This window comes from Lemur catta, chromosome 15 (assembly GCF_020740605.2).
Source record: "Lemur catta isolate mLemCat1 chromosome 15, mLemCat1.pri, whole genome shotgun sequence".
Lineage (NCBI taxonomy): Eukaryota > Metazoa > Chordata > Mammalia > Primates > Lemuridae > Lemur > Lemur catta.
This window is the reverse complement of record NC_059142.1, coordinates 11,813,491-11,826,556: the sequence shown is the minus strand read 5'-3', so window position 1 is coordinate 11,826,556 and position 13,066 is coordinate 11,813,491. Positions and strand designations below refer to the sequence as shown.

Sequence of the window (13,066 nt, the reverse complement as noted above, 5' to 3'; positions counted from 1 at the left end):
AACCTCTTCATGTTACCAGAAAAGTTGGTTTAGATTAGGTGCATGATTTTCTAAATATTCAGTCTTTAATCCACTAAGGTTTCAGATAAAAGTTTAATTTTAATAAACAATTGGGACCCTATTTTTAACACAATTGGAATATTCTGGCACATTTAGTTTGTAGCTTTGTCCTCCATCTGGTATTATTTGTTACTGCACAGTTAGTCTATCATATAAAGAATTTTTATTTTACCAAAATCAGCAAGTCCTAATATGTAGACCTCAAGTAGTTTTAGATGGGCAGGGCTATTTCTTCTGCTTTCTGTACTAAGTACTGGGAGGTCTGCACATGGGGTCAAAGTGTGCAAATTCATGATACTGTTACCTAAACCACATGTGTTAGAAAGATAACTAAATATTGTTTCATGGTATAATATTAATAACTATGTATTTACTAACTTCCATTCAGGTAATTGATTATTCTTTGTCTTATTTCTATGCTAAACCTATAGGGCAAGGAAAATATACAAATTAAGAACTTTTACTTTTTCTGTTAATAATTTCTGCTAGTTATTAATTATAGAGTTCTAAGCATACCACAGTAATAATTGACTTTATTCTCCTAATGCTTACAGTCTGACTATCTGTTGAAATCTCATAGAGTTTTGGTTTTGTGGTGATCTTAGAATTACATCCTGAATTACTGAATTATACACTAAGCATTAAACACACTGAACAACATTATTTAAAACATTACAAAAATATTTAGGGACCTTATGTGGATAATTAAAATTTCCTAGGAGAAACAAAAAAACTCAACTGGACTCTAACAGTTTTCTTTAAAATCCTGTTAATTTTTTTTTTAAATAGTTGATCTATTTCTACTATAACTGCAGCGAGTACTAGGGATCGCATTCAGATAATCCGCCCCACAGGGGCGCTCATAAACTTCTGTTAGTTTCAGGGAGGTCACCTTTCTTTTGATGTGATGGAAAGAAGGAGGCGGCTTCTATATTACCAGTGCCACTTTTTAATTCTCCTTCTGTCCCCCCATCTTCCCTTCCCTTGGGTTCCTTCCTCCTCCCAAACATTTTTAATAATTCCATGGCAGTTGTCCTCCAGATTTAAGATACATCAGATAGCAACTTGTCAGTCCTAATAACCTACTATTATCAGTTTGTTTTGGTGGTTCCTTTTCTTCCTTACAAAAAAGTTATTGAGCCGGAGTCTAACTTTGGAAAGAGAATCCAGCATTACAGCAGAGGAGATTTTTACACAGAGGAGAGGAATCTTTGAGAGCTTTAGTAACTTGCCCAGGACCCCACAGCTGGGAAGTAGAAGGGCCAGATTCAAACACAGGGCTGTCTGGCCCCAAAGTCAGTTGTTTAAGAGCTGAATTCTACTTTAGTAGAAATAAAAACTTGCATGTCTTCAACTAGAATTCTCCATTAATTGGCATGTTGCTGTAGTGCCAAGACAAATCCTGTTTATAATGCAAATCCTCAAGAACCTTCTTAACTATCAGAATGATGAAACAGTGTTCATTGTGGTTTATTAGGTATACTTTATGATGTTGTAAATTTTAGAAAAATTTTTGTCTGTAAATCACCAATGGAGTGACTTTTTAATCCTTTTTTGAGGCATAATTAATGTAGGGTGACTTTTTAAATGTGAATATTTGAATACTGCATTTTCTTACTATGCCAGGTAGTTGAGAGTTTATGGTACTTTATGTAATAAATTTATGCTTTTCTATATTTGTGAAATTTTCCAAAGAACACTAGGAGTTGCCAAAAAGATAAGTCCTGTGAAAATGCTTTCTAAACAATTAAATTTGTGGAGTTAAGGAATAAGATGTTATGCTCTTTCCCGAAAAAGTATTTTTCTCCTGGCAAGAATAAACATGAAATTAAAATGAAAGTTCTGTGTTTTGAATCTGTTAGTTTGCAATTAATAAACCAAAGACATGCAGCCAGAGATTTTAAATTACTGAAAGACATTAACTTCTATTCTTAGTGCTGCTTTGAGATAGGAATTATAATTGCCTCCCAGTTGGGAAGAGGTATGTGCTATAGGAGGCTGCATGTGAAATTCCAGATAGTACTAAAGATATTCTTAGAATTGGCTTTACATGAACCTTGTGTGTTTGTTGGCTTTTCAAAGGCATCACCTTTACTTCTTTAAAGAGAATTTTTTAAAAAAACCCTTTCAAGGGTGTTTAATATCAAAAGGTATTTTGGTGTATTGGGAGAATGCCTGTGGAAATAATTTTTTTAAATCTATAAATAACTTAACTCTGAATTTTGGGGGGAAAAAGGTAGGTAGGTGGGTGGGTGGATAGATAGATGTGGTAAAAACTATATAACAAACCCCAACGAATGCAGGTGTGGAGACACTAACTGAATAGATTTTAGAGGACTCCTCTGGTGGAGCCAGTGGAGGTGAAGTGGTTCTCAAACACGGTGCCTGTCTAAGACAGAGTTTGCACTGGTGCCTGGTGACAAGAGAATAGGAAGATAGTACTTATGTCAGTAGACATTTTCTGATTTATAGTCTGTTACATGGTTCTTTCTAGTTTTTGGTGTTAAAATCTTCTTGTTTTCCCACCATGATATTAAAAGTAGTTAGTACTTTTACTTGTTGTTTCTTTGAACATCCATGCCTGCAAAAATGTTATGATTGTTGATGCTATATAAGTACCACCCTCTTTCCCCCCAATTTTTTTTGAAATATTAGTGGTCCATGAAGTCCTAAAACCTAGGCACCAGTATAGTGAGAACATCATTGGCTTTGGAATCAGAGCAGAGAGTGAAGACCAACTCTGCCACTTGCTCAAGGCCAAACAGCAGTTTAGCCTTTCTGGACCTTATTTTCATTATCTATAAAGTAAGAAAAATCATACTTAGCAAGGTTGTTACGAAAGTTGAAGAAAATGTTTCTAAAGCCCCTCACAGTGCCCCCATAATTGTGGGTGTTGAATAAAAGGTAGCTATCAACACTTAATAACTGTGTAATCTTGGGCAAGTTACTTAACTTCTTTGTGCCCTATTTTTCTCATTTGTGAAACAGGGATGATAAAAGTCCACAGTTTATAGGATTGTCATGAGGATTAGGTTATATACATAGAAGATGCTTCACGTACAGTACGTCCTCCTTGTACAATATTTACAATTTTTATTGTAAAAATTATTGCTACCATTGAGAATTTACAGATAGTCCTTTTACGAAGGTGGTTATATCAAAGAACACACATAATGATGGCATTAAGATAGTATTTGCAAAATGTGATCAGTGCTTTGAGGAAGGTAAAATCTTGTGCTGGTACATAATAGATATTTATTAGAGTTTGACTTAAAGAAAAGTGAGCTAAAAAAGTCTTCTGACCTCTGAAACCTTAAATTGTCTCCTTGCAGTTCTTCTGTTATGGCATGGAGAAGTAATTATCTGCAAACTTCTTCCTTCTCCACAGCAATTTGTTCACAAAACAAGACTTACCTAAATTCTTAGGCTTTCTACCAAATAAAGAGAAAAAATGGGAGCTGGAGGAGGGAGGCAGTCCTGTGGATCCAGCAACACAGTCACCCTACTCCTTCTGTGGGTCAGAGTGTTTACTGGTTACAGCAAAGAAGCTGGGCTTATGCATACTGGTAGTAGGTACTGGGAATACAATATCAGGATCCGATTCCATTTGCAACCTTACATTTCCATGAATTGGCTATAATTACATGTAAAATCAATGTAGCCAATGCCAAAGTACTATAGTAGTGAGTTCTTCCTTTTCTTTATTTGTGTGTTCTCTGACCTCCTTGGTATTCACCAAGTTGGTGGAAGAAGAGGCCACTAGCACTGGTCACTGACAGTGGGCCCTATTTTCTACCTGTCCTTAGCCTCAGGCATACTCTGCCCCACCCCCCTACTCTACCAAACTACCACGTACGTGTCCACGTACATGCAGTATGGATCGTTGCCAGGTGATTCTTTGACCTCTTGTTAACATCAACCCGTATATAGCAAGGGTACTATGCAGACGTTCCATTACTCAATTTATTCTCCTTCCACCTCCCCTCACCCCATCTCCTTATGCTCTGTTCTCGCCACAGATTAAAATAAAATATAAAACAAAGAGGCAGAATGTTCCTAATTGGATAGCTTTCCAGGTTTCCCACATTTACAGGGATTCCCTGGGTATATTCTGAATTCGTATTCTCCGTGCTATTTTTAACAGGATTCATTCTAAGAAGTGGCGAAGTTAAGTGAGCAGTGCTGGGTGCCTCAGAGTGGAGAAGGCCCCTGGAATGTTTGGTTGGCAAGCCCTGCCCTGTAGTTGGGCTCTCTGGGCTGTAGCCCTGAATTACTGTTAACCAGCTGAGTGACTTGGCCACGCTGGGCCTTAACTTCCTGGTGAGGAAAACAAGAGAATTGGGCTAGGGGATCCCTAAGGTCTCTTCTAGCATCCAATGTCTGGGATTCTGTTCTTCAGTTACTAATCTACAAACATAATCAAGTTTTACTCTTATGACTTGATGTTCTTTGTTAGTTCATTTTTTTTTTTTTTTTTTGAGACAGAGTCTCGCTCTGTCACCTGGGCTAGAGTGCCATGGGGTCAGCCTAGCTCACAGCAACCTCAAATTCCTGTGATCCTCCTGCCTCAGCCTCCTGAGTAGCTGGGACTACAGGCATGTGCTGCCACGTCCGGCTAATTTTTTCTATTTTTAGTAGAGATGGGAATCTCACTTTTGCTCAGGCTGTTCTCAAACTCCTGACCTCAAGTGATCCTCCTGCCTCAGCTTCCCAGAGTGCTAGGATTACAGGTGTGAGCCACTGTGCCCAGCCTGTTAGTTCATTCTTAACATTAGTTTAAATCCATAACTAGTATCTGCTGAAGTTTAAAACTTATCTTTATTGTTTCTATTATAAAAAGTACTTTCTACTTGTACATGTCTTATTGTTAGTTTTTACCAGCGGCTCCTCTCTTCCTCTTCCCCAGCCTGTCCCATCTCATTCTTCATAGTTCATAATGTTGACGGTTGGCACCTATCAGCCCAAACTTTTATAGGCATGAAATACACATATGTACACATAAAATTGTTTTGACTATAAAGGGATCATACTATATACATGTGGTACCAGAGGTTGTGTTTTTATTAATTAGGATATGATAGAGGCAAACAATACAAAACAATGTTCAGCAAAAAGTCAGTCTTCCTCACACCTGAACCCCCAGGTCCCCTTCCTTAGAGGCAATGTTTGTATATCCTTCCAGAACTTTTTTGTGACTATACAAACATGTATATGTCTGTCTGATTTTTTTTGACATAATGGGAACACACTATTCATTGTTTAGCTCCTTGCTGCTGCTTTTTTTTTTTTTTTGGTTTAGCACATTTGAAATTATTCCATAGCAAATAAGCCCTTAGTAAGTGCTCAGAAATATTAAATATTATCAGTTATTCATTTATTATTATAAACAGCTTTCCTGTTCCTTCTTTTAAGCTACAAAACATTCCATTGCATAGATGCACCAATTCCTCATTGATGTTTCCAATATTTGGCTGTTATAAATAATGCTGCAGTGGACATCCTTGCTCCTAAGTCCTGGTGTAAACGTATGAAGGTATCTGCAGGAGAAATTCCTGTTGAAAGAATGTGCCTTTTAAATTTTGTTAGATATTTAGAAGGCAGTTTGGCAATTGGTTGAACCTGTTTACGTTCTCATCAGGAATGTATGAGAGTGCCTGGTTCCTCATCCCTTTGCAAAACTCTCTTGTAGGTTTCCTAATGTGATAGTTGGAAGTGGTATCTTGCATTTCTTTTATTAATTTGAAACTGAATGTCTTTTCATTTGAGTACAGATATTAGTGTTCCTTTGTTCTGTGCTCTGTTATGTCCTTTGCCCTTTTCTTATTCTAGTATTTGTCACTTGTAGTCTTATTTTGCAGATATTTAAAATTTTATATAATCATGGCTTCTAGGTTTTCAATCTTGCCTAGAAAGATTTTTCCTACTTGAAGATTGTTAAAAAGTTCATCTATGTCTTCTAATACTTTTGCAAGTTTATTTTTAAATTGCTGAGCCAATTTAATCTGTGCTTAATTGTAATGTTGGATTATAGTTCCGTATATGTTTGCTTGGGAGGTTGGGTACTTAAATCCCAACAAAACCAGCGGTTGCCAGGGTAGGTTGAACATAGCACAGAAGACAAGGCTAGCTAGTACAGGTTGAGTATTCCTTATCTGAAATGCTTGGGACCAGAAGTGTTTCAAATTTTGGATTTTGAAATATTTGCATATACATAATGAGATATCTTGGGAATGGGACCCATTCTGAGCACCAATTCATTTATGTTTCATATACACCTATACACACAGCCTGGAGGTAATTTTATACAATATTACCTGTGTTTTGACTGCAACCCATCACGTGAGGTCAGGTGTGGAATTTTCCACTTGTGCTGTTTTGTCAGATTTTGGAGCATTTTTGGGTTTTCAGATTAGGGATGCTCATCCTGCATTGTGATGTAATTGATAGTTTCCACAATTTAAAATTTCCATTTTGTCCTGTATAATTCTTATGATCCCTTGTTATGTTTTAATTTTGGGGGAGCTTCTTTTAAATAGAAAAACCTTCTGCCTTGACAATTTGCCATTAATTTGAAACACATCGATACTTATTTTTGATATTGCATTGATCAAAAGACTAATATTTGGCCCTTTTATTAATACTGAGGAAATATTTAAGGTTACTGTTTCTTTGTTACAGTTGCTACTTCATGGTTTCCAAGATGGGGTACTTAGTGACTGTTGTCAAGCAGGAAATGGAAAAGTAATGGTAGTAATTTGACTCAGGAAAGTGTGGCATTCTGGAATGTTGAGAGAATTCCTTTATTATTTTTTAATATTTAAAGCCACTAACACTGCTCAGCTACCTTGGTTTGGGGGATTTATGATTTTTCTAACTACTGTCTGTTACTGTGGCAAACTTTTGCCTGGATTTGTTTACTAATTTGCTAAGGGCTAGCTAGCCCTTTTCTATGCAAAATTAGCAACAAAAATTATAAATTCCCTGTGCTACGGTTTTCTCACCCAGGTAATGGGAATGCTACTACTTGAGTCTGCCAATTTCTCGGAAACTTTTTGGGCCTAAGTACAATGTTTTATATCCCTCTTAAAAGGAAAAGTATCTGTATATCCAAAGTAGCAGTCTCACTAATGCCTTGCTATTTTTACTAGGACTAGGTAATTGTGGCCACAGCTACATTGAATCATCGGCATTTTAGCTCTAATAAAACTAAGGTCATTTAATGAAAAGTAAAAGCTAGATAAAATTGAGTTGCGGTGGCTTATTTTTGTGCTCACTTTTTATGTCTTGTGTCAGCTATATCCTTTCAACGGTGTTTGTTAGCTTTCTCATTCTCTTTATGGCAAAAATTTTCTCCTTCAATATTTCCTTTATTTTTTAACACACTTATGTGCACGCACATACTTCAGCCTTGAAGAACTTGTGTAGTTTGCTTCAAGAAAGCTAGTATATAAAACTTTGAATTTAGTCCTGATTTTTTTTTTAACCATCACTTATGAGTTGTGCTGGAAAAGGTGTTAGAGATTATCTGGTGTTACCTATAAAAAAACAGAGATCCAAAAAGGTGAAGTAACTGGTTCAAGATCATAGATAGTGGTCAAAATAGGACAAAAACTCTGCCCTTGGGACTCCCAGTCTAGCAGGCTTACTAGAATCATACATTCAAATATGATTCTTTGTAATTTTCTCGAAAGATTATGCAATGTATTTAAATAATGAACTGATGGTAACAATTTTTAGAGCAGATCTGTTGCATAATCTAGCGATTTACAAAATAAATTCCAGGTATATTAATAGGTATTAACATGGGAGAAAGAGGGCAATATAGAGACCCTCCTCTGCTTTTTTAAACAGAGTATCTTAGGATACTAATGTGTAGGAAGTGACCCCTGAATACCGACACCTATAACTCAAATTCTTAAGAATCCCTGAGCCAGATTGTTCTGTTGACAGGAAAAGTCATTTAAATCTTGGTCACTGTGAGGAAAATAACATTTACCTAGTATATTTCTCAGTGAAAGAACTTGCATAGTGATCTAAGTTGGTGTCTACAAGTCCCCCCACAGTGGTACTGTCAAGGGCCCTTACCTGAAGGATCGGTGAGATTGAAGGTCAGAGCAGGAAAAGCAGAAGAATGGTTCAGACCCTCCTGGATAGCAGTGATTAGTCTGTAAAGGCCACAGCTGACTTCAAGAGTTAATAACGTAACAGGTAACATGTGGTAATTCATCTACTGTTGGACCTTAACAAGACGTCTGCAGAACACAACTTGAAGGGGATCGAAGACAGAACCTATTGGATGATCTTGTAACTCGAGAGAGACTACTTCTGGCATCCTTTAAGAATGAGGGTGCCGAACCAGATCTAATCAGGTAGGATGTTTTCTTTTACAGGGATTACATGGTGGGTAAAGATTTGTTTGCAGATATTACAGCTGTTTCCTGAATGGCTTGATTTCCTTAACTGGTAGAATATATTCTGTTCATTGATGGTGTCTGACTATAGTTTTCTGTTCAATTTAGTTTTCATTAGTTTTCTAGATCTAGGAAACCGTTTATGTTCAGCTGAATCCCATTTGGGTACAGCATACTTAGGTAGAATACAGACGAAGTCAGAAAATTTCTTTTGCATTCTTTGGTTGAATTTTTTGTTTTGTTAGCTGCCTTATAAACTCCTGAAGTCACTGCTTATCTGTGCGGGAAAATGCGTTCTTTTTTTTTTTTTTTTTTATTGGCATGTTGAAAAAATGTGTCCTAATAAGATTGTGGTGTGGGGCTCGTGGTCCTAATAAGATTGTGGTGTGGGGCTCGTGGTCCTAATAAGATTGTGGTGTGGGGCTCCTGGTCCTAATAAGATTGTGGTGTGGGGCTCGTGGTCCTAATAAGATTGTGGTGTGGGGCTCGTGGTCCTAATAAGATTGTGGTGTAGGGCTCAGGAAGGTAGAGCCCCGTTCTTTCACACTCTAAAGAGTTGACAGCTGCTCTGAACCCGGCTCTGATGAGGACCTGGAGAAGTGGTCCAGCTTTCCAAGGCTGAGCTTAATGACCCATCAATTGCTACAGCCTTACAACTAACTGGCCCTCCCCCACCTCCAGAACTCCATTAACTTCATTGTGGGAACCATCATAGAAGGAAATGAGTTTAGGATAGAAACCCACCTCTCCTCATCTTCCACGCTAGGGATGGTGCAGCCACTGTGGCAAGGCTGCTTGCTCTTGTTTAGTCCCTAGTTAGGAATAAGAAGGCTTTCCAAGGGCAGTGGTTGTTGATGCTAGCCACACGCATTGCCACGCTCCACCTCAGACAATTAAATCAGGGTGGGATTCACGTGGAGGCCGGGGAGGTCACAGGTGATGCTAATATGCAACCAGGATTGCACACGAGCCCTAGGACAAGCTGAGGAGTATAAAACAGTCATTTTCTTGTTGGTCCTCGTCTTCTCAGGAGCTGGTGATCCAAGGTTCTCGGAAAGAAACTACGACATACAGGTAGCTGGATGAAACGTTAAGTTTCTGTGAAGAAATGAACCCAAGGAGTTGGGGAGGGAGGAGTGATACTCTCGTGGCAGTGCCCTGGGCAAGGTTCTTAAATGAAGACAAAAGCCAATGATGGGCTGATTTTTTGTGGTTCCCGATATTTCTCTGGCTTATTCAGTCCCAGGGATCCAGGGGTGACGCCAGTGGATGAAGGTGGTGCTCCAGGTTGGTGACATAGAACAGGTGAGCAAGGGAATCCAAGGTGAAAAGAAAGTGCCATGTTTCAAGAAGAGCCTGTTGTTCGTTGAAAGAAGTGGAGAGACTGGTAAGGGCCTAGCTAGGGGGAGTGCATTTCGTGGGGAGATGGAGTCAAGCAGAGAGGTGAAGGTCAGAAGGGGAGAAAACATTTAATCGTTCTATTTGAGAAGAGTGTTCTGCGTCAGACTCTGCCTCTCGCTCTTTGTTCATCATGTCATTTAATGATGTCGAAGAGGGCAGTGTATGAGTTTAGGCCTTCTGGGGACCTCTGCAGTCCTATCAGTAGGTCTTTGTGGCTCGAGTGGTTTTTGCTTTGTGATCCCTGCTCACCTGCCTGTGTCAGTGCTGCTCGCCCTCGTGCTAGTCTCTGCGTCCTTGCCCTTCAGAGTGCGACCTGCCGAGAAGCAGCGGCACCAGGAAGCGTGTGGGAAATTCAGAATTTCAGACCTCATCCCAGACCTGTGGAATCAACACTTGCATTTTAACGAGACCATTAGGTGATTTGAATGCACATTACAATTTGAGATATACTACTTTGTATCAGTTATTCTTAATTGTGGCACCTTGCTTCAGAATTGATCAAAAAAGAAAAGAAAAATACATGTCTGGACCATATGCTTGCAGAGTCTGATTAGCAGTCTGGGGGAGGGCCTGGGTGGGAGTAAGGCTGTCTCAGACTCCCAGGTGGTTCTAATAGGTGGCAGGGTTGGAACCACTGTGCTATGTCGCAGCAGCTACTAGTAATGATACTAATAGCTTATGTTTGCTGTTTGTTTTCTGTGTGTCGGGCGCTATGTTAAGCTCCTCATAATATCCCATTTTACAGAAGAGAAACTGAGGCTCAGAGCGGTCATGATTCTAAAGCTAATTGGTCTCAGAGCTTGGATTTCAGCTCTGAACTCTTAACCAGGCATTAGAAGGACTCAACTCTGTAGTTAACTAGTCCCTCAATCATCTGGGCTTCAAAATCATTGACCTTAAACTGGGGATATGTGTTCTGCCTATTTTTCATTGCTGTTAGGACCAGATGAAGGGATCATTGTGAGAAGGGCTTTGTAAACTGTAAAACCTTTATAAATACAAGATATTGTTGCTGGAGCATTGTGTCCCCATCAGGCTAGGAGGGAGCTCATGCTGCCACCTTGCTTCAGAGACCCGTCCCTCCTGTCATGCCCCCTGAGTGCTCTAGAGCAGCTGTCCCCACCCTTTTTGACACCAGGGACTGGTTTCATGGAAGACAGTTTTTCCGTGGATTGGGAATTGCGGGGGTGGGGTGTCGTGGGTAGGGAGGGGGGTGGTGTGGAGCTCAGGTGGTGCCACTGCCCGTTTCCTAACAGGCCACAGACTGGTATCGGGCGGCAGCCTGGGGATTGGGGACCACAGCTCTGGAGTGATCTGGTCTCTCCTTGAGCAGTCTTGTTCCATGTGCTGCAGCTGGTCCTCGGCCCTCCCATTCTCACCTTCTAAATCGTGTTTGTTCTGTGTCCTCTTTCCACAGTACCCGGCTTGCTGCTTGTTGTCTTATTAGTAAACAGTCTCACATGAATTCTAGCAGTGAAATAAATGGCTGGCAGCAACTTGTTTTCTGGAGGTATTTTAATTGAAGCCTCCTTGAACCTTAGGATTTAAAACAAAGTAAATTAATTGATGGGAGAATTTTAGGGACTTTGGCAACTTAGTGGAGGTAGTTTTTGTTTTGGATGGAGGCCTTCTGAGGAGTTCTGGAGTCCTACCGCTAAGACGCCTCTTTGCTTTTCCTGCGTGTAAGGCTGACCACATGGTGGACCCGAAGCTGTTGTTTCATGGTTTGTTGGTGAATGGTCAGGTGGCAGGGCACGGGGAGACCAGATTGAGGAGGAACTCTGAGCAAAGATAACTGAAGTCCTGAAGCTTGAAATAAGGTAACTGGCCAGGCTTATTGACGTGCTCCCAAGATGAAACCAAGGGCAACATATATATATTGTTGTATCGTTTTCATTCAGGAACAGAAATGTAGAATAGTTCAGAATAAGCTTGTAGAGGAATTCTGTTTAAAAAGCATATAAACACTGTTGAGGAGAAATGATTACTGTGGAGTGGTTTGAAGAAGGTAAAAGTGTACATAACACACAGTGATGGTCTATTCCAGGTGACATGGAGTCTGGGCAACAGTAAGAAACTATTGTGGCAATTATTAATAGATGCTGATTGCCATGAAGAAAGAAAATCATCTGGAGGCTGAAGCAGAAGGATTGCTTGAGCCCAGGAGTTTGAAGTCAGCCTGGGCAACATAGTGAGACTCCCATCTCTAATAATAATAATACTAATAATACACAAAAATGTCCCTGGGAAATCTGCCTCAGGGCTATGAGAATGGACACCCAGATAGTGTTGATCTAACTAGTCAGGGAGGACTTACCAGAGACAAGCATAAGTGTATAGATAAGTTAATGAATGAATGTTAAAGTCAGAGTAGATTGCTAGAAGTAGATTTTCTTAGATTTTAGGTCAGTTACTGGTCTTGGATTTCATTCACCTGCTTATGTCAGTTATTTTTGCTGCCTTTACTCCTAATCTCCACCCTGGGGGCCTCCCCTTCCATCCCCAATTTCTCATACCTAGTAATTCCTCTGCTTGGACCTGGCCTTCTAGAAAGGATCTTAATTCAGTGTAGACATGACCAGTTTAGGTTCACAGTTTGACCATGTCCTCTGGCCTCCTAAATGTCAGGTTGCCCAGTCACTTCTAATACAGTTAACTGTCAGGGAACTTTCTGCTATATCTTTGGAGAAAGCTCATTCCTTTCTGCCAGTTGGTTTCTCTGGATCTCCGATGACTCACAAAGATTCCCTTAGTCCTCCCCACAGTTGATCCCTAGTTCTGGGTTCCTCCAGCATTTTTGTTTGCTTCTGTAATTTGTGATACCAGGGAGGTCAGCTGAGTTGTTTTGCCACTTTGGGGGTGGAGGGCACGTGTCTTTCCCTTAATGTACGACCTATGGAATCACATTGGCCAGAAAGCCTTGTCAGAACTTCAGAATGTTATAGACATGCTCTTAATGGCACATTTTGTCATTAATACCAGACTATTGCCACAACACATTTACTGTTAGAGAACTGGGGTTAATCTGCTAATCAGTGTCTCCCGTAATAACTGACAGCAATGCTGCAAGATCGGCATTGGAACCAGGTGAGCCCCCCTCTCTCCCTAGAACCTGTACCTCTGTTTCCCTCTTTCCTGTTTACTTTGTGCAACCCTCATGCCCTCTCACTTTCTTCCCCACCCCTCATTCCCAG

The 13,066-nt window shown here is 39.9% G+C and overlaps 1 protein-coding gene across 1 annotated transcript in view; it reads left to right on the top strand.

Annotated features, from left to right (window-relative positions):
• The window catches only part of STX8 (syntaxin 8), a 255,589-nt gene that overhangs the window by 11,368 nt on the left and 231,155 nt on the right, over positions 1-13,066 (top strand). The window contains exon 4 of the mRNA XM_045569474.1: positions 8,319-8,429. Coding sequence (XP_045425430.1) covers positions 8,319-8,429 — 111 coding nt within the window. The remainder of the gene's footprint in view (positions 1-8,318; positions 8,430-13,066) is intronic.